Source organism: Melospiza georgiana, chromosome 4 (assembly GCF_028018845.1).
Source record: "Melospiza georgiana isolate bMelGeo1 chromosome 4, bMelGeo1.pri, whole genome shotgun sequence".
In the NCBI taxonomy this organism is placed as follows: Eukaryota; Metazoa; Chordata; class Aves; order Passeriformes; family Passerellidae; genus Melospiza; species Melospiza georgiana.
In genome coordinates this window covers 57,140,696-57,166,844 of record NC_080433.1, presented here as the reverse complement: position 1 = coordinate 57,166,844, position 26,149 = coordinate 57,140,696, and the positions used below count along the sequence as shown (strand labels likewise).

Here is a 26,149-nt window from a genome sequence, read left to right as displayed (position 1 = left end):
GGTGATCACACCATGATTTAATTTATTGAGAATATTTTTAAAGTGGATTTATTGACTAAATGGATTTTGAGATTTGTAAGTCAACTAACCAGATGTTCCTATTTCTCCTGGAGAAGATTTCACGAGGAGAAAAGAGTAACTTTAAAACTGACAAAGCAAGCATGAGTACCTCCCTTCAGAAAAGCCATGTTTCAGAGATTCTGAGAAGAGTGGAAACTGAATGTTCCCTACACATTTTGAGTGCAGAAATGCAGTATTTGAGATGTGTAGATAACTAGAGCGTGGTAGAGCACATTGTAACCAGCATGGTGGCAGCAGCTGTTAAATGATTTCAGCCCATTCTGTAGAAAAAATTGAGTTACACAAAAAAAGAGCACTGAAATATTCTGTCCTAATCTATCCTAATTGCAAAATGTGTAGCTTTCCTGTTTGGAAACAGTTGCCTTTTGAGAGCTGCAGCAGAGGGTTTTTGCAGCACATGAAGTTAATAGCAGATGCTTTGTTTCCAGCACACAGTGTCCCTAATTCTGTAGGTCTGAGAGAGAGAAATTCACCCTAAAAATACACAATTTCTTTGTATTTGAATGGACATGAGGAAACTGTTAATTTCATGATTTAACCACTAGACTGGGATAGCTGAGCAGGTTGTCTTGTCAGACTGCCTTGGTTTTACCATTAGCAAAGAAGGAACCACCTCAGGTCTACTGTGCACTTAATAGCAGTAGTTCTCTTAGCTAATAGATCTGCACTGCTGTATGGTGTTGCAAATTGTGACCATTCTCCACCACAAAGAGGTGGAGAAGGACAGAATGAAACAGTAAGAGTTCCTGAACCTGAGAGATGGGGAGAAAATAATATCCTTTGGACTCAGCTATGTGCTAATCATGTGCATTTACAGTATAATTGATTCTCTTCTATCCTGAGTATTTGGAGGCTGTGGCACCCTGATTGATAGAAAAAAACTGGAATGGTGTGGGAAGTAGAAAGGAGTGAGGTGCAGAGACATACAGCTACATGGAGTCAGCTTTGTCAAGCCACGGATGTATCTGCATGATGTTTGCCATCACTCTGGAAGAACTAACTACCCAGCTGTGGTGGAGAGCAGTAAAGTCTCCAGGTGTTTATCTTAATTTGCTTCCATGTTTTGCTTTTGCTATGACCAAAACTTATAACTTAGTGACACCAATGTCTGTTTAGTGCCTGGCCTTCCATCGACTTCTCCCCACTGCTTATTACTTTTATGGCAGACCAGAATGAACCAGATGAATGAACCTGGTCTGACCCAAATTACCCTTCTCCAAATCCCAATAAAAAATCCACCCAGAAGACCCAGGCATCTTGGAGATAATTGCTCTTTTACTTTATATGCCACCAGAACAGGTCATGTGGAGCTTACTAGCTCACATGTTCTGCCTTATGCAAGTAGCTCTGTTTCCTCATGGTCACACTTATCCCTAAGAATGAAAAGCTGTTTTCAGAAGCAGTATTTTCACAGAGATAAGCTTCATCAGAAACAGCATTTATACAGACATAACCTACCACCTGAATGATCTACCAGTCAATAAGTGTGAATTAACCATGCCTTTCTAGACAGGTAGTCTTGTTGTGTGTGTTCATGGCTTTTGCATGGCTAACATATGCTTTATGAATAAACAGCCGAGTATTCTAGCCAAATACTTGAAATTTCTAGATGAAAATTTTTTCAACATCCCTCATAAACTTTAGAAGTATCTTAGGAGGTCAAGCAGGAATCTGTACTTTCAAGTTAATCATTTAATATAGGACCAGGATTGACAATGCAAAGAAGAAAAAAAAGGTCATTCTTAGCAGAGTATTCTTCTTTTAAAAAGTGAATGAAAATATAATTTTATTTTAAGTGATGCTATCTTACAATTGGAAGGACTTGGTAAGTTAGTTAACAGAGAGCTTCTTTATGACTTAAAAAAAAATTACAGATCAAGTCCTGGGTTACCAACTTTACAACCAACTTTACACCAAAGATAATTTCACATCTGATTACTTACTTCAAAATTAAAGAATCCTATTTTACAAAATAATTACTTAGAGTGTTTTAGAATCTTGTTTCTTAATTTTAAATTATTTTTTCAAACAAATACACACCATCTTTATTAGTATTTGAAAAAATTGTAGCAGGATTAAATACATTGAAAAATGGTGTAGACTAGTCAGATTTATAAGTAGTTCTTAATATATTTTTCTGATATCCAAGTTATTATATTATTATATGTGTTTGGTTCTGGTATCTAGAGTTAAACTTCACTAACAAAATTTGGCTTCAGGATTTTACTGAGTGCCAGAACAGCATGCATTAAGCTTGCTCGGAAATCAGGTCAGGAGTTTGTAATTGGTGTTGTAGCTGAGCTTATTTTCCAAGTAGTAGTTTCAATTACAAAAGACTTGTTTTATTTTGGTCTGGAGCCAATTTCAAGAATGAGGAGCAGATCAACTGTTTTCTTCAAAGTTAATTGCATCAAATGATATTCCAATTTGTGGATGAAAAGCAGTCTAATTACTATGTAATTAATTATCTTAAATTAGCTGTAGGGATGATGGAATCAGGCTGGTACTATTTTTAGCATGTGGTTTTGGAAATATATGAATGGGAATGGTTTTGGGAGGTTTGAGTTTTTCAGCTTATTTTATTTGTCATTGCAATCACGAGTCAGTGCCCTAAAATAAGACTGGTCAGTGTGTTGCTTGAGGTCTGTGTGGCTTGTGAACATCTCCCCTGTGGCTGTCATATTTGTTACTACTGCCAGTAGGCAGTGATGCCCTTAGGGACTCCTGGATAAGTCAGATTCCCCACTTGGGAGGTAAAATAGCCAATACTGTGGGAGATGCCTGCAGTGGGCATGTATTTGAATCCCAGCAGAACCCAAGCCAAGCCCTTTTTGCAGAAGGGTGGTGATGCCCATGGGAGGCCATTCTCATCTCTCTCCTGCAAACTTCTACTTGAGCTTTTATTTCAGTCCCCTAAGGTGTGATGTGCAGTCCAAAAGACTGGCTGATTGTTGCCCCTTGAGCAGACTTTAGCCTCTCACAGTTTTAAGGCTGATCTTGTTGACTCATTCCATGGTTCTGCTCCATTTATAGATTGTGTGAGATTGCTGCTGGCTGCAGAAGCACAAGTTGACGCTGCTGATAAAAATGGCTTTACACCCTTGTGTTCAGCAGTTGCTCAGGGACATGTCAAGTAAGTGAAGCCTTTAAGATTTTGCGTGTCAGCTGTTACTCAAATTTTTATTATCTTTACATTATTGTTGCATTCTTATGTAAAAAAGCATCTACTTAAATTCATATTCTTATGCCATTCTGATTTTAATATTTTCTATTTGTTTTCTTTCTAATTTCAGCTCTTAAGGTTGCTAAGAATGTATTCTTAGCAATTACAATGTGGTACTGGGCATCATACCACTGAATTTCTTAATTTTCTTTGAGTCACCAGCCATAGCATAGGGTTAACAAAGAAAGAAGGATATTAGTTTTGCACTGATTTTTCAGGCATAGAAAACTATCATATTCAGAGGCAAATGAACATCTGAGTTTTCTACTGAGTGATGTATAATCAAATACCTTGCACAACAAAACAAAGTTTTTTAAAACTTTAATTTTTTGTATTCATATTCTCTCACTAAAATAAATATCTTAACACTTCATTTAAATAGGAAGTTGTTTATTTCCCTGACTTACCCTCACAACACTTTGCTATGTATCATCAGCTGTGTTGTGGTATTGCAGACTTCATATTCTTTTTATCTTAGACTTACTTATGTAATACGATATCCCTAAACACATTTTTTGATTTTACTTTTTCAGATACTGAACATGAGTTGAATTGTAAAATTGAGCATGGAATGACAGGGCTAGCCAGAAATGTCAGAAAGACTACTAATGGTTCAGGCTGTTTGATTTGTTGGTCCCCTCAAAGTTCAGGCACAGAAAAAAATCTGTAGTAGGTGGAATTTGGGGCAACAGTATTGTCTGTCTCCTAATTTGGGGTTAGTGACAGCACTAAACAGCTCTCAGTTGCACAGTAGGTGTCTGTCATAGGCTTGATGACCAGTCCCCTGTGACAACTTCCTTAACCTTGATCCTGAGCCAAGACAATACTGTTATTCTAACCCTAGTTATGTAGTCAGAAAAAAAATCGAGTTTTTTGGGGCTGGTCCAGTAACTAATTTTAGGAGAAACTTCCAGAATCATTTCCCATGTGATCCAGGCCAAGATGACCCTGAACTTGAGGTGGAAATTCGATGTAGGTTTTCAAGATTCACCAAATATAATGTAGAGTATCAAACCAGATATTTCTAACCTAGCAGACTTAAAACTCAGATCTTGAATTGCTGTGTGGAAGTGTCTTGTTGTGAGCCTTTTTTAAGATGACTTTGTGACTGTATGGTTAGGATGTATGCCTAACGTTTGTTAAGGCAAGACCATTGTTTTTATTTGTTTTTTTTTTTATTTTTTTGTTCAGTTGAGCATTTTTGGAAAACATAGATAAGTAATTCATATCAATGCTATCTGTTTTACTCTTCTCTAAAATTGTGCATTTTACCTTGAACTTAACTGATTTTCTGACTGGATAAAAACATATCAAAACCAAATTTCTTAAATACTTGTGATTTTTTAGTACATAGTTACTTATATTCTTATATATATCCCTTACATTGGTTTAAATATTTTGTCATAGTATATTTTGTTACAGTATGGTCTCTTAATCAGTAGTTATTTGGCATTGCACTAATTGCTTTGAGGCTTTATTGTTGATATGCTTTCTATTTTTATGGACTGATAAATATTGAGCTGGAAAGCTGGGACCTTATCTTTGCTAACAGTGCAGAGTAGTTTGAACTGCAGAGTGAGTTGACTGGCATTAAGATTTTTGCAAGGTCTTAAGTGCTGTTGAAAATCTAGGCTGGGGAAGGGAAAGGTAACCAATTCTGGCACAAGAACTGGGAAAAAAATGGACCTACTGCTACAGGGCTGTGAGGAAGTAGAGGAGTTTGGATTTGAATGCCAGCTGCAAGTGAATTGCTCTGCAGCACTCTGTCTAATCTTCCCTCCTCCATAACCCAGCTGCTAGCAAAACACCCAAGCCATCCTTGCAGAGTAGCCTCTGTTCAGGTACCTACTGAATGGTAGGTACTGCCAAGCTGGTTTGCTGCCCCACCAGGTTACTTCCCTAGATGAGTGTCCATTTTGGTATAGCTAATCCTAGTCCTTCATTTCATTTTTTCCCTTTCCAATTCTATTTTAAATACCAGTAGTCAGAAATGTGTCTCTTTTTTTGCTCAGCTGAATGGTTTTTTTAAGCAGCTGTCATCAAGTTTTTAGCAGTCTTGTGAAATTGAGTGGTTTACATTCACAATTTTTAAATGCAGCTACAGAAGTTTAAGATTTACATGTTTGAAGTAGTCTGTTTTTATACCTATGTACAAAATTATCCTTTATACTTGTGTATATGGGTTGCTCTCAGGTAGATCTGTATCTGTAAAATTAATAATTTATTTAAAACATTTAAATGTCTTAAGTTATAAAGAGGCGTTGCATGTCTAACATGAGACACTTTTATTGCTTTATTGTTTGCTGTAGATGTGCAGAATTATTAATTATGTATCAGGCTGATATTAACCATGCTGCTGAAAGAGGACAGACACCTTTGTACCTGGCCTGTAAAAATGGAAATAACGATTGTATTAAAATGTTGTTGGAAGGTGGAGCGGATCGAACAATAAAAACCAGTGTAAGTTAAAACAGTACCTTGTATAGTACTGAATATTGACATTAAAATATTTATATAAACTTTTCTTTAAATCTGAAATAAACCATATAATTTGAATTTAGTATTTTGTTATTTTCATAATAGTTTCTGGGTTTTTTTAACTGTAGATTGTCTAAAATCTCCTAAATGATGTGACTTTCATACAATTTTGCACATTTCAGATTCCATTGGCAATTTGCTGCAACTTTTCTCCAGCACTGGATTTGTAAAATGCTTCCACTTTTTATGTTAGCATGCTTTATTGGTGTCCTTGAAGAAACAACACCCCAAAACTTTTTTGCCAGTATTGTAGACAGTCTTATATATCACAAATGACAGAATACGGCCAAAAAAAAGTCAAATCTAGAGGAGAAGGGAAGGAGGACTGTCTCAAAATTGCCTACATAATTGCCTTTTTCAAGTGCTTTCCTAAAGTTTTTTTATGATTGTGATGTCAGTAGGTTCTTATGACAATAAATGTGGGTTATAGACTGTTCCAAAATACAGCACAAAGAGTAGTAGCTTCACAGAACATTCTCCTCCTCCTGTAAATATTACACTAAATCTTTTATCATTCATTTATTTTGCTACTGGAAAGTAAATATATTTGACTTGGAATGAGAGAAAGTTGTGATGTCAACACTGTGAAACTGACTCAAAAATGGATTAATGCAACATGAAGCAATATTGGTAGTTGGAATCATTCTTGTTTGATGCACAGGAAGGAAGCGGTTTACTAACAGTATGTAAGCCCTGTTAGACTCTTTTAAAATTTTGAAGATTTTATCTGTTGGACTGTCCTTGGAAAAAGGTGTAAAATTTTATTTCTTTTGTGTTTTCTTCCCTTTCTTCCACCCAAAACACATACTATCAACTCTGTTTTCCCAAAGGATTATTATGTCACTCTTGCTTGTCTTCTTAATTTCCAGACAGAGCCTTCCATTCAGATTCTTTGCTGATATAAGTCTGCAAACAATTTTCTGTGTGTTTGGTGGCAGTGTGCTTTTTTATTGTGGCTTCTTTTTTAGGATGGCTGGTCACCAATTCACGCAGCAGTGGATTCTGGTAACGTTGAAAGTCTCAAGCTCCTTATGTACTATGGAGAGCCAAACAATGGGAACTGTTTGATGGATGCAGAGCCTAATTCAGACTACTTTGATTTGGAGAAGAGAGAAGATGACTATAGCAGTAGAGTAAAGCCTGTTGTTTCTGCAGATCTCATCAACCATGCTGACAAAGAGGGTTGGACTGCTGCCCATATAGCAGCATCAAAAGGCTTTAAGGTTAGTCTGTGAGAACAAGTTACAGAAACTAGAATTTAGGCAAAATAAATACTTTTATCTTTGAAGAATTACAACTTAGATGTCAAGTTTAAGTCTATTATGTGGTTTATAGGCCAACTTGATTTAACAGCGACAGAGATAGACCTCCAGAGGACAATTTGTCCCAGAATCTAGGTGTCAGATGGAGTGAATTATTGTATTTAAATGTCTCCCTCTTATGGGACATGAGTAAAAAAAGGAAACATCATTACTTGAGATTTTCAAAGTTAAGGTGAGATGAATCCCACCCTGAATGCCAATTCATTGAATGTCATGTGCTTATAGATATTAGATGGAGATCATTTCACTAGGAACAATTTTTCCTCTGAAGGAAGGGGTGAGAAGAAGAAATTTGAGAACCAGATTTGTGCAGACATACATTGTTTAATTTGTTATTTTCAGCAGCCTTTTTAGCAGGCAATGAAACATTTTTGTGAAGTTTGGATAACTGATGACATGCAGAATGACCTAACAGGTCCTCCTGATGACAAACAGGAGGATTTCTGGAAATTTAATATTACTTCTTGACATCAGAAGCTGTACACTTCTAACATGGACCATTCAAAGGACTTTTTTTTTTATATGGTAGCTGTCAGTCAGATCTCACTGGGAAATTTTTTACCCAGGAAGAAAATAGAGGGTGCTAAACACAGAAGAGTGAATTTTAAGAAAATACAGTCCAAGACTTCAAAAATCAGCTGATGTTTTCATGCCTAGTTCAATGCCTTCATTATGTTTGCTTTTATTCCTGATAAACTTACATTCAAAATAGATATGCTCAAAATAGACCCAGATTTAAGATTCAGTGAAGGTTATGAGGTTTTTTAGGGACAGCCACTGCTTACTTAGCATTTGCATTACAAAGGGTCAGTGTTCCATTACCAGTGTCTGTTAGGCAGATGCAGATTCTCATTCCAGTTTCCACTCATACGAATTTAGATGGAGTTTAAGATACTTGCTGTAATCTGCAAATACCTAAATAATGTGCACTATGTTGGCTCTTTCTGGAATAATATAATCCTCAGGAACTTTGAATTTAGGTTTCATTTTCTGTCTAAAACTACTTTGACTAGTGATCTCTCTAAAAGGTCTGACACTGGAAGTCTTGACATATATCTTTCATTAATAACTCCAGGGTTTGAGTTTCTAAGCACATTCTAAGTCAGCTGCTTAATAAGATCTCCATTTGGGGTTGAGGGGAGTCTCTTGGTGATGAAGATGATACACAGCTGGCAATCAGATTCCTAGTTTTGATGTTGCAGAGACTATAAAATTGTATTTGATTTGATGCATTGATTGATTTGAGATATGTTTGGGATATTTAAAAGCTAAAAAAGCTTAATAGCCATGTCCAAGTGCTGTTAACACTTCGACTTTGTGCTCTAATCCATTATGTACACTGCATGTCATTCATTCCAGTGCATGATAACTGCATTTAAGCAGTGCTGGCACTTGCATCCTCTTGTTTTGAGATAGGTGGGGGCCATTCTTTACAGAATATTGTGCTAGGACATCTTAGCTGTTATTTCATAGGCAGCAGAGACAACAAAAATCCTCATTTTACTAAGAAAATAAGCTTTATTTCTTTGTTCTGTCCCCACTTCTTCCTGCTTTGCTTCCCATTTTCAGCCTTATAGTTTAGTCCTCAGCCTTCTGCTGTTTTGCTATTCATTGCTTCTATTTGAGAGATATTGTTAACAAACTAACCTGTCAAGAAAATATATGCTTGTTTTTGGCTTTGTATCCTTCTGGCAAGCTTAGTGAGCTAAACAATTTTTTAAAGTACTTCTAGGTGCTATAACTACAGCCTGGTAAAATTTCACCTCACAGGCAGATATACCTTGAATGAGCACTATATTTATGAAAGGTCTGAGAGTGTCAGATACGCTGACAAAAGTTTCTGTAGAATAGCTACAAAATAGTCAACCTGCAACTAGCCACTATTCCACATCAAAATACTCAATAGCTGCTTCTCTGTGTTTTTAAGGTTTGATTTCTCTGCTATTTTAACCCCAGACATTATCAATACAGTATTAACTAGTATAATTTCCATTAGTTTCTTTTTTTTACAATATGGATGTGTCTTTAAAAGCATATCTGAGATGAAAAAGTTTTCATGGTGGCTGCCTGTGTTATTGCAGAATGATGGTCATTAGAAACAAGGACTTGATCCTTTTTCTGATTGTTGATCAATCAATTTGAATATGGTTTTATGAGAATTCTTTTATCTCACACATACTTGGGAGACTCTTTATATTGAATATTTTTTCATGTTACAGAATGATTCTACCAATCCAAATTTATATGTTAATAGCTTGCTTCTAATTTCAATGATTTTCCCTTTTGTTGAGCATATGACATTTTTAGAGGGCATCATGTTGTCATCCACAAGATGTCTGTGCTCTGACTTAATAAAAATACATTTTTATATCACTGCATTCTTATGATACTTGCAGAATTTCAGGTTTCTGCTTGCAGAACTTCTGCCAAAGAAGAGGCTTGCAAGGTGATTTAAAATTATTCCTTTTTTTGTGTTCCACTCAGGTGTCAGTCATGATGGAAACTCCTGCTTGGTGAATTATAAAGTGGAAACTGATTTTATGGATTGTTACCTAAATAGATTCATTTAATAGTCTGTATTAAGCTTTAGAATTGCTTATTTAGTGTTGTTTGAATATTGAGGCCAAGATGTTCAAACCAGAATAATAGCTGGGTTTCTGTCTCCTTATCATTACCTAAACTTGTGGCCAGATGTAAGAATTTCCGAATTCAGCTAATCAAACTTGATGCTTAGAGACTGTAGAACCCTGGCTCTCTGTGTTCTGCTTTTTTATAGTCATTATTTGAGACTTTAAAGTCTACTATAAAATATTTTTACTCCTGGCTTTCAACTCTGAGAAACATCATTTTATCTTTAGAAACTCTGTAGCTGATTGTCTTTGGAAATGCATGTGTAAGAATTTTAATTAGGAATCTAACTCAATGTTGGTAGAATGCTTTAGTGCAGCAAATGGACAAGTAAATAATACAGTTCCTACCTTTGCAGAACTGTCTAGAAATCCTTTGTAGCCATGGTGGACTAGAGGCTGAGAGAAAAGATAAGTGTAATCGAACAGTGCATGATGTTGCTACTGATGATTGCAAACATCTCCTAGAAAACTTAAGTAAGTAAATGCTATCAGCACTACATAGAAATGTTTTTAGTAAAGAACTTGTGGGGCAAGAATGAGAAATATGAAAAAGGTGGTTGTCACTCTTTTGGCACCACAATATTAAATTACTTTGATCTAGCAAGTTTCTAGTCTCCATATTTTGCAAAAGCATATGATAAAATTTTGTTGGAGGTTATTAAATTCCTCATGTCTTTGTTTCTAAACCATTTAAAAAGATGATACATACTGTACATTTGCAAATGTCCATATTCTCTTAGAATTTCTGAATTTAATATTAGTAATTACTTTTTCAAAAGCTGTTGCCCTCCTCTTATCTTTTCTTCAAATTCTTGCAGTCACTTAGTGGTGGGTAGCTGTCAAATTCCCTCAGGCTAAGATGATCATCTGGTCATACCTGAATCTCCTTTTTGAGCGTAGTTTATTTTGTCACTTATTGGTGAGGGGATTATTTGTTTGATTCTTCAAATATGTCTTAGAGACAACATCAAAGAACTTCCTTTTTACAGCATCAGTAACTTCTGTAAGATTGCTCTTCTGTTGAAACCTGTCATCTTCTTCCTTCTCTGTAAGTTTTCTCAAAACTCATTAGAGCAGGCTCATCTGTGCATTTCTTGAGACAGAACTTAATTCATCCTCTCACTAGTTTTGTGGTTTTTATATCATTGTATAAATCTATATATATATATCTGTATCTACAGATACAGAGAAGGATATCTAAATTTCTCTGCATGGTTAAAATTATGGCATTTGTAGATTTGTATGCTCTGTATTTTTTCAGTCCTTTTTTGTGTTTGTCTTCTGGAATATAGGGATGTGGGTGGTTAAGTTCACTGGTTATCAACAAATTGAGGAAGTTTTATGTCTGCTGCTTTTGATTTTCCTCTTCAGCTATTTTAAATCCCAGTTCTCTTACAATTTTACTGCAGGTTCAGAGGGGAATACAGCTCACTTTCTAATAGAAACTCGTCCGTAGTCATCTTTATCAGACTGAAACAAATTTCTGATGGCTAAATCTGCAGCCTGTTAAATTAATGCTTCTATTATTTCCATCAGTCTTAGTACCCTGTGTCTCTGGTCATGCTTGTCATTAATCCAACAGCTTTTATCAGGTCAGAACCTTTGGCCTCCCCTTCTCTTCTTCTTTATTCCTTAAGCCAAGACTGCATTTTTGAGTAAGGTGCCTGGGTACCATTCTCTACTTTCCTCACACTCCAGGAAGGTTCCCACTTAGGACAGGAGGATCTGTGCTCTGACAGATGTGAAACACTGGGGCCAGGATTGCCCCCTATGCCTTACAGGTCACATGCATTGAAGTTGAGGCACATTCTGTACCTCTGTCCTAGGGGCCTGTTTCCTTGTGGAGAGCCCTCTGTACTCCTCACAGCTCATTTCCCTGAGGTCCTGCCATCAGAAGGGCAAGCCTTTGATGCATTTCTCACAATTCCACATCTGAAAGATACCTCTGAGTAATCTTTTCCCATTGATAGGCTAGTGGGTTTAAATCAGAGCTTTTCTGACATCAGGAAAATTTCATTGGTGTGTATCAGCTGAAGATCTGTCTTCTTGACACAAAAGGGAAAAATAGATCATGTTGCAAGACTTCATAATAATCTTACATTGGTTGTGTTTTATGGTGTACTTTTTAAAATATTATTTTAATTTAACAATTTCTGAAATATATTGTTCAGCATGAAAATTAGAAGATAGTTTTCATTTTTAGTCATCTAAATGATCCTCAGAGACTGTTGCTTCTGTTGAGTTGTATTCCAAAGAGCACGATGTAAAATACTTAATAGTTTCTGGAATGTGCCTATAAATTTCCTTTTTTAACATTTTGTCAATTTGCTCTGTAGCAAATCAAATATACCCTTTCAAGTGCATTTTCTATCTTAGCTCTTAGCTTTTTATTTAAATATGTTTGGCTTAGCTGTGTTTTCCACTTGTGCACTAGTGCCAGAAAATTATTTCCTACATTGATAAGAAAAAAATGTGCATAAACACAATGAACTGAAAAATTAAGACATTGCCTACCATCTGTCTTAATTTATAAGTAATTAGTCTATAAAGGGGAAATACAAGATTAAGTAAATTTTTTATTGTTTCCTGTTATTTAAGCATAATAATACTGAACTGTTTTTTGTAAAAAATTATAGATACCTTGGTATTTTCATTTCATTTTCATTTCACTGCTCTGATTTTGTGATGGCGATCTGTGCCATTCTTTACCATTTGTTTCTTTGTAGCAGGAGTTATTTTGTAGCTTTCCTTTGTAATAATGGATGTTATTGGTTGATAATAATGGGATTATTTTGAGTTTTACAGTTTTTCTCATAGTTGGTGTTTTGTTTTTCAACAGATGCTCTTAATGTACCTGTAAGGATTTCAGTCAGTGGCATTGAAGCAGTCCATTGTGGTGCAGAGGAATTTGATACAATATGTGCTTTAAATATCCGCAAGCAGACGTCATGGGATGATTTTTCAAAAGCAGTGAGTCAGGCAGTGACAAACCATTTCCAAGCAATCGCTTCTGATGGATGGAGGAGCCTGGAAGATCTGTCATTTAATAGTGCTGCAGAATCCAACATTGGCCTCAGTGCAAGCAGTATACTTTCTATCAAACTAGGTATCAATATTGGTGTTCATGATAAAGCAAAACTTGGGGCTGTTCTTGAATTTGTGAAATCTCCTAAGATAAAAATATCTTTGAATTACTGCATCTTTTAAAGCATAGACTAAGAAAGACTAGTACTAGATATGAAACTTTGAACAGTGCTGTCATGAAAGCATTCCTTACTTTTAGCTGTGTCTATGGAACAATTAATTATGTGCTTTAATATAATCTGGAGATCACGAGACCCTATGTAAATTAGTCTTTCAGTACTTCTGGTACTCCAGAGGAGAAATCCATATGTCAGGTGAAACTAAGTTCTCACCCTGAGTGCTGTGTGCAGTTTTGGATGCCACAGTATAAGACAAAGCAATTAGGAAGTGTCCAAAGGAGACATGAGGATGGTGAAGGGCCTTGAGGGGAAGCCATGTGAGGAGAGGCTGAGGTCCCTTGGTCTGTTCAGCCTGGAGGAGACTGAGGGGAGACCTCATTGCAGTTACAGCTTCCTCATGAGGGGAAGAGGAGGGGCAGATACTGATTTCTTCTCTGTAATGACCAGTGACAGGACTTGAGGGAATGGCCTGAAGCTCTGTCAGGGAGGTTTAGGTTGGATATTAGAAAGAGGTTCTTCACCTAGAGGGTATTTGGGCACTGGAACAGGCTCCCCAGGGCAGTGGTCACAGCACCAGAGTTCAAGAAGCATTTGAACAATGCTCTCAGGTACATGTGACTCTTGGGATGTCCTGTGCAGAGCCAGGAGTTTGACTTTTATGATCCTTGTGAGTCCCTTTCAACTCAGGATATTCTGCGGTCCTACAAAAACAGTTCAAAGCCTGCATTGTTTCTTTACAGTGCATCCAGAATATACAGTAAATACAGACTATAAATCACCAGCATAGGTAAACAGAACTACTGTTTTACATAACTTCACTTAGAAAGGTACAAAAGAGAAATCTTTAAAATTATGCAAAATTGGCCAAAATGTGATGGTCTTAGTAACAGTTGTATAGGTTTCTGAAAATCCATGTACTTCATCTTAAATCTCCTTCCTTCCTTCACCTTCCCATCAGCAGAACTGAACCCTGGTCACATTAGACTGGGCAAATTATTCTGTTTTACGTGTAAAGATAAAAAGGCTAACTGTTTAACTTGTATCTCAACTGGCAGAAGATACTAGTGACTTCAGTTGTATATCAAATGATAGCATGATTTAGTACATCTCACAGGACTGGTTTGTTTGTCAAATTTGTCAGTGTATGCACATAATCTTTGTAAGCAAATGAATATGCTTGAGTATAGGACACTTTATATACATACAAGGAATATCTCTCTCTTATTTTTTTTTAACAGGAAACATTACATGGTCAACAGGTCAGATTTTTTCCCAACCACCATGGGACTTTTTGAAGAACAATAGAGCTGAGCATATCACAGTGTTTTTGTTTGGTAATTTTCAAGTCATAATTTTTCAGTTTTGAATGTTAAGATACTCCATATGAAATACATCATTTGAGAGTCATTTGCTACTGGTTTTGATGTTCATTGTTGCTTGATTCTCAGAGACATCATATCTGTTTAGTTTTTCAACTAGATTTTAAAGTGTCTACTACATTTTCTGGTATTTCTGCGCCAGAAAATATGCTGCACATAAAAGTCTTTCTGCCTTTTTCAGCCATATAGTAGTATATACATTGCTTATGTCATGGATACCCATGAATCTGTGGTGCTAGATAAATGTCTTTCATTTACTCAGCATTTCAATTTGCATAGCCTCTAATTATAAAAGTTAACTGTAGAATACTGCATGAAAATCATATGTATCAGTCAGACATGCATGTAAACATGAGAAAGTCACCAAAGTCATTTTATGTCTCATTTTAAGGACCTCAAGAAGGCTGTTTAAACAGTGTGACTTATGCATCCATGATCCATCTTCAGACACTTCAGAATTATCTCCGCCTGGTCAGTAATAAGCTTGCTTCTCTCTGCATGCTATTTTTTTTGTCGAAATACTTCTGTAATAATGTTGACTAAAATTGGGATATTTTCGCTCTGTGAAAGAACATCAAGCCTTCTAAAAAATTTAATTGGATGAAAGCTATTTTAAAATAAAGTTCCCCCTAAATTTACCCTTAACTTTAGTCTTGTGAGGGCATTAACTTTCTTTAAATAGCTGCTATCTGATTAACTGAATTGCTTAAAAATATATTAAAAGCTCTCTGATGTCTTAATTGCTTTCCAAATTTATTTTATTCCACTTTTGGAAGAGAAAGTAAATTAGAATAACATTCACATGAGCAATTATTTGAGATGTGAATTTTATTACTAGCTTATGTAGAAATGTCCTGTAACACACCTTATTTAATACCACAAAATGTAAGAATAATTGAATAATATGAGATAACTTTCATAGATAATTTCTTTTAACATTGCATCAAATCAGAACTAATTTAGAACCTGCTTCATTTCTGCTGTGTCCTTGGATAGTAAAAATAATATGTTGTCAGGAGAATGTGCCACAGGTTTCTGCTGTATTAAATCATATTTCTGAGAGATTGCAGAGATATGAGTATATTCCCTTACATGAACCCATTTCTACTGCAAATGAAGTCCTCAGTCTCAATCCTTAACTTAGTAGTGACTAAACTGATTATTTTGACATCTTTCTGATGTATATATTTTAATTCAAGATCAAGAAAATATTTGTGATTACTAAATTTATTCTTCCAGATGACTGTTTTAAGTTTTAAAGTCTGTTGTAACAAAATACCTTGCTATGTAGTTTTACAAATTAGGATATAAATTTATCAACATATTTTGAAGATGTTGTATGCAAATAATGTCTACTTTGAAACTAGTATAGTAAGGATTACCAACTCCAGTAGTGCAAATCAAACAGTTTTGTCTTCTAGGTGCTGATTGTGTCATCTAGGTTAAAAAAAAATCCAAGTCTGAATTCCAAGAATAATTTATTTATGAAATAAATATTTAAATTTATCTGTCTGTAGGTTGAACAATACCGTAATGTCATTTTCCATGGTCCAGAAGGAAGTTTGCAAGATTATATAGCATATCAGATAGCGGCCTGCATGAAGGTATTTGCACAAACATATCAAGTGAATTAGTCCATAAACCAGAGTTTTCACTATTTCACCAAATATATAAATTTTCAACACAGCAAAAGCAAGAGGCTGCAGGATCTACTTGTGAGATTGTTAAAGTGGAAGTGGATGCTGGTTTCTCCAAGGAGCAACTTGCAGAACTGTTCATCAGTAATGGTAAGGTTATTTCAGAAAGACTAGTTTTTGTGATTTGTAGGAAAATTTTTAATGATGCAAAGTAAAGAAATACGTAAAACCATTTTGCATAGTGGATGGCATGTTTTAATGGAACCCAGTTTTTCAGGTGCTTGGGGCCAGTTGTCTGAGTCTAAACTGAGGGAGAGCTGAGCACAACAGAGCTCCTAATAAGGAGCTTTTCAAAAGTTCATGCCATTTAAGTAAAACCAGTAATTTTAAATATTAATTTCTGTCTCATTCTTTTTTCCCTTTGTTTATGATCCTTTAAAAGTTGATGGCTCTGGTTCAGATCTGCTGAATCAGAACTGAAGGTCTACTGTGTGTGCTCATGAACAGAAGCAGAGCCATCCTGTCAGGCTGTACAATGCTATGCAGTGCTCTGTTCTGTTTGTTCATGTATTGCCTGGTGTAACTGCAGTCTGCAGCAGTTTTTTCTTCCAAGGAAATCCTGGTCACAGTTCCCAGGATAGCTTGTGCCAGTCCCACATGTCACTTAAAGTGCCATGGCATTGGTGGGAAAGAAGAGACCATTTAGTCAGAAGTCAGCCGGGCCTGGAGGCAGGAATGTCACTCGTAGTTTGGTTTGTTTACTGGCCACTGTCTCTTAGGAAAGCTGCTTCTTTTGGATGCTTTATTCTGTGTCAGCAACACGCTCTTTTTAATAGTCTGATTTTGCAGTTCAGCATGTTGCTTCTGATTGTGTCTCTCATTTTTCTGCCAGCTTCTTTCCCTACTGTTCTGCTACATCTCCTTTCCTAAGAGAGCATTTCTCCTCTAAATTAATCCATTAGACACAGAGAGGGTACCTGTCCTCCCTCCTTTCAAGCTGTAGCCTCTTAATAAAAGAGGGCAGTAATAGTCAGGAAACCCCAACTAAATAGCAGTGATCAGATACAATCAGTTGCTGTAAGTTTTGCTTTATTACAAGTCAATTTCTTTAATGACCTTTGTTAGTACCACCTTCAAAAGGTTGTGAAACAATGCAGGGCACAATATATTCAAGATAAGTGTTTATATTTATGTCCGTGTTACAGAAGCATTCACCTGGGATTTAGTGTTGCAAGAACACTTGCAAAGCTGTGTCTTTTTTAAGCAATAAGATGTTAAAATCAGGAAAATTAAAGGAAAATATTTAAAATGTTAAAAAATACAGAGATGACATTTTAATGCCTACTAGGTTCAGCTGATACTAGGTTTGCCTCATACTAGTTCTGATTATTTGAGTGATTCTTAAAGATATTGAAGGAAGTTTTGAAGGGAAAACTATTCTGCTATCTTATAGAATGATAAAGTCTCTTACAAACGTGGACTATTCTTAAATCTTTTATCACTACATGATATAAAGAGTACATGTTAAAAGTTTAAGCTGTAGTACAGCAAATGATACAAATGTTTGAAGATGTCTTTGTTATCTTTTCTGTTGTATTTATATTCAGTGTACTCAATTTTTTCCTATCTATGAAGATCCTATTACAGATATTTCAGGAATTTATTTTAATCATAGTTTTCAGTTTTTTCCTTAATATACAGTATAATATTCTTTCTATTGTTTGATGCTTTTTTATGCTTTCAATTTTAAACTTTGTCTGTCTGGCCTGTAAATAAGTTAAAAAGGAAAAAAAATTAAAAATCTTTCATTGCACTTGTAGCAGTAAATTCTGTATATATAAATAGACATAAATTTTCCTAAGTATGCTTTAATAGGATTTTTGTATTTCAGCTTGTCTGATCCCAGTGAAACAGCCTCCTGTAAACAAGACAACAATTGTGATTTTAGAAAATCTGGAGAGAGCTTATTTATCTGAATTACTCGGAGATTTTCTAGCACCTCTTGAGAATCGGAGTTCAGAAAATCCCTGCACTATTCAAAGAGGTATTTAAAGAATTTGGTTTGCTGAGATGTTTTTACTACAGTACAGTTTTATTGTAATATATGGCAGAAAGGGAATGGGAGAAAAATGTAATTTGTTCAGTTTTTATATTTTATTGTAAATAGTTGTCCTTAACAAAGATACTATATTTTTTAGCTAATTTATGGTGTTTTGTGGGTTATTTCTCCTTTCTAATTATGTCACTGCTTCTTGCTTCTATATGAAATAATGTCAAGGCTTTGAGTATTTCAGTTAAGTGTTTTATGGTTCCTTTTTAGCAAATGGAGTTTCTGGTGCTTTTTACTTTCATGAGAACTGCTTTTTACTGGGGACCATTGCAAAGTGCCATCTTCATGGCTCTGACCTGCTGGTTCAGCAGCATTTCCGCTGGGTTCAGCTTCGGTGGGATGGGGAGCCAATGCGAGGCTTGCTTCAGAGGATTTTAAGGAGAAAAGTAATAAACAAGGTAAGAACTCAAATCAGCTTCAGCAGTTATGTTCATCACCAGGTCTGTGAAATATGATGATGGTAATGCCAAAAGCAGAGCAGATAAGTTTTTTCAGGAAAAGAAGCATTTAATTCTGGGAAGATGCAGGCTGTGTATGTGGAAATGTTGTGCTTGGTCTCACAGAAAGGTGTATGGTCATGGTTAATTGGCATAAACAGTTGGTTGGTTGCCTGTCAGCTGCATGAAACATCCTTCATTAATTTTTTTCAACATCTTTCATTCTTCTGAGAATTATAGTAAAAATCAGTTTAACAAACATACATAGACTCTTCTTCAAAGACTTTATTCTCAATATCTAAAATAAGATAGTCAGATATGTGTTTTGTCTAAGTTTTAAGCAGAAAAATATTTTCTATGATTCTCAGATCAAAAGAGGGGCAAATTATATAATTAGAAAAGTTGTTTTGAGCTAATAGATCTGCTGAAGCTGGAACAAAAGTTCAAAATAAAATAAGGATGGGAAGTCTGTTTTTAATTCATAAATAAACAAAAATGAGAAATGAAAATAAAGATGTAGGTAAAAGAGGAATAGTGGACTTTCAGAAGTTATTTGGAATACCATTTGTGTGGCAGCAGCTATTACCAACAGTCAGGCACTGTTAGACATTGGCAGAGGGAGTTTAATCAAAACAGCTGCAAAGGAAAATAATCTTGGCAGCAGTTTTGAACAGGCTTAAAAAGGGAGATTGTTCTAGGAATAGAAAAAACTGCCAGTAATAAAGAGTCCTGTTATGGAACAACAGACCTACTGTCAGTTTTGAGTGTTCAGCTGGATGTGTCTTGGTTATCCTTGGGGATGTCATCTCCTGTACCCTTTGCCACAATTCTCATCTCTAAAGGCTTACTGATTCAAAGAGATCCTGCAGAGGAAATGTGTGGCATTTGAACATTTCAGCCAGGATAATGAGGAAATTTAGAACCAAAATACAGAATGGAAAAAACGAACCATGGGAAATCTATGAAACTCTTAATAGACTACTTTTCTTAGATTATATTTTTTAAGTTATGACTTGTTCATAGTGAAAGGCTGCATCAGACTTACTCTGCCAAACTGGTTTGGCTAGAAGAACTTGCAGCATCAAATAACAGATGTCATTTTCCAGCTATTTTTTGGGGAGCTTGAAAGAAATCCTTAGTCTAATAGGGTTGAATTTGACTATGTAATAGACTCCTACCTCTGACTGAAGTTGAACAGAATTTGGGTACTAATCTCATCATGTTTAATTTCTCTCAAGCTTATATGCAGATGGTGGCTATTTGGAGAAAAAAGCCATGTGTCTTCCTGGATCTTCCCTAATTAAATATTGAAATGCCCGGTGTGGTAGCACATTTTTTTTAAATACATACTTGTGCCATATGTAAACTCAAATGCCAGTTGGTACAGGACTTAAAATAGTGGATTGCAAAGTCAAAAATAGAAGAAAGATTAATCTGTTGTAAAACTCTACAGCAAAGTAGAAACATGTATTGTTAGAACCATGGACTATTTCAAAGATCATTGCTCTGTACTATGGTACCTTGTTTATGCTATAAAATTCATGTGTTCAGGTGAAAAGGTCTTTTTTGCTGTTAGTTTGAACAATTAGGTTGTATGGGAACAGTTTTAATGTGTTTCTGCTTTAAGTTCAACTATAGACTCTATCAAGAGGCTCTGGCTTCAGTGCTGTCAGTTACTATCCCTCATGCATCTTTTAATGCTTCCTTTAATTTAAGCTGTTACAGAGGATAATCCTAGGATTAGGATGATGAAGACTGTAATTTGAAGTCAGAGGAAGCAGGAGATTTTTCTGGCACTAAATAATTTGCCCTTAACAAGGCAGACTAAAAACACAATTCTTAGAGGAAGACATCTTTTCTTCACTGCTACTAGATCTAAAATCAGTATGGAAATCCATACTGAGCATATGTCTGGATCAGATACTCCTGTTCAGTGCAATTGGGCATTTTTTAATAATGCCTTATTTGCATCATATACATTGCATTGTATATGGTACATATCTCTTGTAATCCTAATCTTAAACACTGTAGAAAACCACTGCTACCAAAATTTCTGCCTTAGTTTCCCACAAGAAAGTAAAGGCATGTCAGTTGATTGATTAGGATATATATGTTGAAGTGTAGTTGGGAAAATAAGTTTTAATACAGCAAGATGACAATATATTCTATAAAAAGGTTTGACTTTTTCTTGACTGTTCCTGATCTTTTAATAGCAACACATGCAATAAAAATAGCACCAAGCCTTCCTGGAGTTTCAAGGGAAGTGTTTGCAGTTCTGGTCTTATGCCATGTCAAATATCTTTTCTCCCTGCAGTTCAGAGGCAAAGTGCCTCCTCCATGTGATCCTGTGTGCAAGACCATAGACTGGATTCTGGCTGTTTGGCACCAGCTGAACTCTTGCTTATCACGTCTAGGAGCACCTGAAGCACTTATGGGGCCAAAGCATTTCTTCTCCTGTCCTGTGGTTCCAGGGCACAGCCAAGCAACAGTCAAGTAAGATTTTTGTTTCCTGTTTGATGCTGTTCAGTGCCAACTAGATACTTATCACAAACGTAGTCGTTGTGTTTCTCCCAAAACCCTGCTGACTCAGGAACCTTAAAAAAGCATTTTAATTTAAATTGCTGAAAGGTTTAAACTTCTGTTGGCTATTTAATTACTAGAAGAGCAATTCTAAAGGGCACAAGTGGGAAATGGGTGTCTAATACTGCACCAAAGTCAGTCCTCTTGTGATCTTCCATTTATTTTCTGACACAGAGGTTAAAAGATTCAAGAAAAGTTGGTAGACTCTCCTTTTGAAGTTGTATATAAAGGAAGTTTCAAGAATGATTTCTCACTCTTTTAAATACATGGTATAATTTTAATACATATAGTTTAGAGATGCATATAGTTTAATACACATAGTTTAGAGATACAATATACATACAGTTTAGAGATATATTATCTTAGTAAGTAGGGCAGTGTGGTACAGTGGGTTCAGTGCTGGTCAATAAGTTTAGTTACTTTAGTATATAAGTTTAGTCACACATATGGCTAGCAGGCCAGTAGCATTAAAAATATTAAAAAATAATGGAAATTTTGGCTTTTATCGCCTACAATTCCATAAACATCTAATCACATTCCAACTCCAAATGCTAGCAAATGATAAAAGAAATAATTACAGAATTTTAAATGTTATTAATTTCACACTAAGATGTTGTTTGGCTGTGTCAAAGAGGTAATAAGCCTCTAATTAAGATTCAGACTTACTCAGAACTGAAGTATAACATTGATTTCTGGATATGTGACATAACTTTTCTCACCAGTCAGGTCACCCCTTATCTGACCTGTTTCTCTTGTACCACTTTCTGCTGACCCTTTTTTCCAGGAACCTCTGCTTAACACACAAGGGAGGGTGCATTGCTTAGCATGTGTGGAGGCTGTCTCATTTTATGTTCTGTCTGCAGATCTTGATACATTTTGCTTGTTTATTTTCCTTTTTATTCTCAAAAAGTGCAGGTTAGATACTAATCTTCAGAGTAATTATCAAAGTCTAAATGTGGACATAAGATTGGCTTGGAATTGTATGGGTGCTGGGAAATAAAAAAAGAATACAGCATACCATGCATCTATTTCCCATCTTCCTCGTCAATCATGTCCTCTGAGATATTTTAATAATTTATTTCTTGCAGTGGCATTAATAGAGAACAGAAAAACTATTCTTTAGATATGTTAGTTATACATGTCTGAGTCTGGATTTCTTCTTAACGTAACTGTGACTGGGTTTCACAATGCTTTATTTTGAGTACAACCCTAAAATGCCCTTTATTGTATTCATATGCCATCTGACTTCTCATTTTAATGTAGTTTTTGTCCACTAATAAACTATTAAAAAGCACAGCTCCAGTGAGCTCTTACTGGACACTTTTAGTTTAGCAGCATGATGGCTAACAGTGTGGTCATGCAATAAACAGCTTTCAATTAGCAGCTCACTGATTGATTGCTGTTATTTCAGTCTAATTAACCACTCCTTTCCTCTTGCCCCTCCTCTCCACTCTGCTATTCTGCTGCTTTTTGCATCTAGTAAAGCTTCTCTGAGTCAGTCCAATTCATTAGGACAGCAGAGAGCTTTCTACAAATTGGGTTCCCTCTGGGCTCAGTGTTAGCATGAGACAGGAGAAAGGAGCAGCAGCAGGGCAGGCAGAGAGAGCGTGTGACAGGAAATTGTTCCCTGCTGTGTGTGTCATGTAGCTTCACCTACTTTGGTGAGAAGAGTGAATAAATGAAGAAAATTTTAACTACATTTTTTTCTTGGTTTAGGTTTAGGGAACTGAAGATGATGTTCCAACAGGAATGACTTTCACTTTGCAGCCCTTTTTGAGGGGCCAGGGGTGTGTTATACCTTTCCTAAGTATTAGCTATATCAAAGAATGGGGGACTTGATCAAGATGAGCAAAAATTAAAATTGAATTTAAATACAAGGTTGGAATTTTATTTAGAGAGCATGCCCATCCATTGTTAATTAGATTAGAATGGCCTCAATTAGTTTTATCTTTGCAGTGTTCATTCCTGACCATTTATACTGGCAGTATTGCAAAATGTTGAAAGCTTACATAGGCAGAAATTGAAAAGAGAGAGTTCTTTATGACTAAATTACAAGCAATTGTTTATTTTGGTAGCTTAGCTAGCAGAAACAGACTGTAACTATATGGAATAATATGTACAACATTATGCTAAGGAAGCTTCAAGGTCCTTCAAGGACTATCTGCAATCCACATTTTACATCATATTTTAACAAATGTACTAATTATTTTTTAAGTAATGTAACTTTATCAAGCTTATAAAAGCACTTTGAGCATTTATATATCATAAAAGCTCAATCTTATGCTTCACAACTGTCATAAATATGTCTTACAAATCGCTCATGCATTCTAACTTTTAAAAAAATTGAAAATAAAACCCCAAACAAAACAAAAAGTCATCATAATATTTTATGTGATGGGATGACTTCAGTGTATCAATATACCCAGCAAAATCATCCATTTAAGTCAAACAGACATTTTAGCCTTTGTGTTTTCTGAATGGATTTCTGCAAAGCTGAACACAGCATGATAGTCTATAATTTCTTACAGACCTTTAATATACACCATCTGACTCAATCTTAGCATCTTCCTCCAGTAACAAGATATAAGAATAAACATAAAAAGTTGGAGTTGATCTAAAAAGATTGTCTCAGTGTTGGTTGTAGATGTGAGCTGAGCCCTCAGTCTGAAATTTCTAGCCTTTATCCCCAGAGAACTCCTAAGTTATGAGAAATAGCATTTCTTTTTCCCTAACAAAAATTTTTCACTTCTTTGCTAATACAACATAATGCTTCTCTCTTAGAAAAGCAAAAGTCCCAGAAGACCCTTTAATCAAATTTTGAATTAAAAAATCAGACCCAGTCTCTAAACCAGACAATCTGGAATATCCACAGCATCCTGGAAACACAGTTCACCATAGATCAAATAAACAAAAGAGGAGTAAAAGCAAGGCAGCTGTTTGAATAGAAATGTCTTGTAAACTGGACAAGTTTGGAAATGGAAGAACACTGGAAGGGGTACAACCATAAGTGAATACCTCCTTTTTTTCCATGCTGGCAGCAAATAGGCTAGGAATTAACACCTGCAAGCATGGAAATTTCTCCATGCACTTTAAAAAAAAAATTGTATATATATGAACATGCATCTTTCTGGGACATTTTTTTAGCCTTTAAATGAAAAGGATGTTTTATGTTGTCTGAAGGAGGAAAAGCATTAAGTCTGTGGTAAGTTTGTCAAGGCGAGCTAAAGAAATTTAGATCAAATATTTTAATCTAAAACAATAAGTAAACTCTTCCTTAAATAAAATCAGTCCCTCTCTGAAATGGGATGCTTCCTTAAAATGCAAAATCTGATATGTTACCAAAGTATAAAATCACAGGTTTTGATAATTGCTTTTGAAGTTAAAGGATTGGTTTTTGTACCACAGGTGGATGTCCAAGCTATGGAATGCTGTGATAGCTCCCAGAGTACAAGAAGCAATACTCTCCAGAGCCTCTGTGAAAAGACCATCTGTACCAGGACAAGCAATAGCCAAAAAAAGTCCTAGCCAAGGGCAACAGGCTGTTGTTAAAGCTGCTCTCAGTATCTTGCTAAATAAAGCTGTTTTGCATGGCTGTCCTCTACCCAGACCAGGTAAGAGTGAACTGTCTGAAAGCCAAGTAGTTGTGCATTGCTGAACTGGGGCTTTTTACTGCTTCCTTCCAATTTTAAAACTTGCAAAAAACATAGCTGTGGTTCTGAAGGGAGGTGGTGGGGTTAAAAGTATTTACTGTCATTAAACTAAGTAGTTGTATAATGTATTCCAAGAAGAACCATTTGCAACAGTCAGTTCTTCTTAACACTGTTTTACTTTTGTTTCAGAGCTAGATAATTACATAGCAGATTTTAAGGGAGGAAATTTTCCTTTATCTGTGGCTTCAAGCTACAAAAATTGCAGTAAGAAAAAAGGTGAGAATGCTTCTTGGAGAAAAGTGAGCACAAGTCCTCGCAAAAAGTCAGGCCATTTGTCCTCCCAGTCATGGAATAAGCAGGAGACAAATACTGAAGGTAAATAAAGCTTTTCATTTTCAGTTCTGAAAGTTGTGTGTAGATGCAAATCAAATGTTTCTCCTACATGAATTAAAATTTTTCAATTAAATGACACTTATATTTATGTTCACCAGTAAGACGCTGTTTATTTTTTTCCCCCCAAAATTACTTCTTTGTGACAGTGAGGTGTCCTAAGTAAGTTTGGTTGTTCTAATGCCCTTTCTGCTGTCCGATAACGAGGCAGGCATTGACTCACATGGTGCAATTATAAGCAGTGGTTCCACCTCTGAGTGTAGAGAATTACACTGAATCAGTTTCTTCTCCAATACCAGATGAGAGAAAGCTTCATTACTTTGTTGGTATTCCTTAGATTTGCCCCAAATTTACAGCATACATACTTCTTTGAGTTTCCTTACACTTCCTTTATAACTTCAACACGATTATTACTACCCAGTGAATGCAGCTAGAAATAAATGAATACATTGCTCCCCAGATGATGCATCCCTTTTTCAGTCTTACTAGAAAAATTGAGTAGAATAATCTAGAAGCCCTGCAGTGAAAGAAAGATCTTCAGGTGTAAATTGAAGATTTTGAATTGATTTTCACTTCAATTGCAAAAAATAAATGTAAATAATTTTGTGTAGTCACAGATACTGTAAGGTTTTCAATCATCTTCAGTATGTTGTTTGATAAAGAGGGCTTTATATAACTGAGTCTGTGCATCTGTATAAATGTGGAAGGTATATTAGTGCTGATGCTTTTGAAAATTCTGTTCACCTCAAGATCATAAGTCATATAATAAGCAGTTTTATTACACAGATAATGTATGGATTATTAGAGACACACATTATTAGAAATAATGATAGATACTATATAATGATATATCGATATATTCAGAAGCAACATTATTCTTCCAAAGGAGACATATTTCTAGAAGGAAAACCTGGTATTATTGTAACTAAATACAATATGAAACTAAATACAATATGAAAAACTTCAAGG

The 26,149-nt window shown here is 35.6% G+C and overlaps 1 protein-coding gene across 1 annotated transcript in view; it reads left to right on the top strand.

Moving 5' to 3' along the window:
• CTTNBP2 (cortactin binding protein 2) overlaps positions 1–26,149 on the top strand; it is a 74,082-nt gene that overhangs the window by 40,668 nt on the left and 7,265 nt on the right. The window contains exons 6-19 of the mRNA XM_058021910.1: positions 3,115–3,214; positions 5,614–5,764; positions 6,811–7,065; positions 10,151–10,268; positions 12,634–12,900; positions 14,236–14,331; positions 14,768–14,847; positions 15,894–15,980; positions 16,064–16,163; positions 17,905–18,057; positions 18,334–18,521; positions 20,875–21,053; positions 24,546–24,751; positions 24,980–25,165. Of these exons, the coding sequence (XP_057877893.1) occupies positions 3,115–3,214; positions 5,614–5,764; positions 6,811–7,065; positions 10,151–10,268; positions 12,634–12,900; positions 14,236–14,331; positions 14,768–14,847; positions 15,894–15,980; positions 16,064–16,163; positions 17,905–18,057; positions 18,334–18,521; positions 20,875–21,053; positions 24,546–24,751; positions 24,980–25,165 (2,166 nt within the window). The remainder of the gene's footprint in view (positions 1–3,114; positions 3,215–5,613; positions 5,765–6,810; positions 7,066–10,150; positions 10,269–12,633; positions 12,901–14,235; positions 14,332–14,767; positions 14,848–15,893; positions 15,981–16,063; positions 16,164–17,904; positions 18,058–18,333; positions 18,522–20,874; positions 21,054–24,545; positions 24,752–24,979; positions 25,166–26,149) is intronic.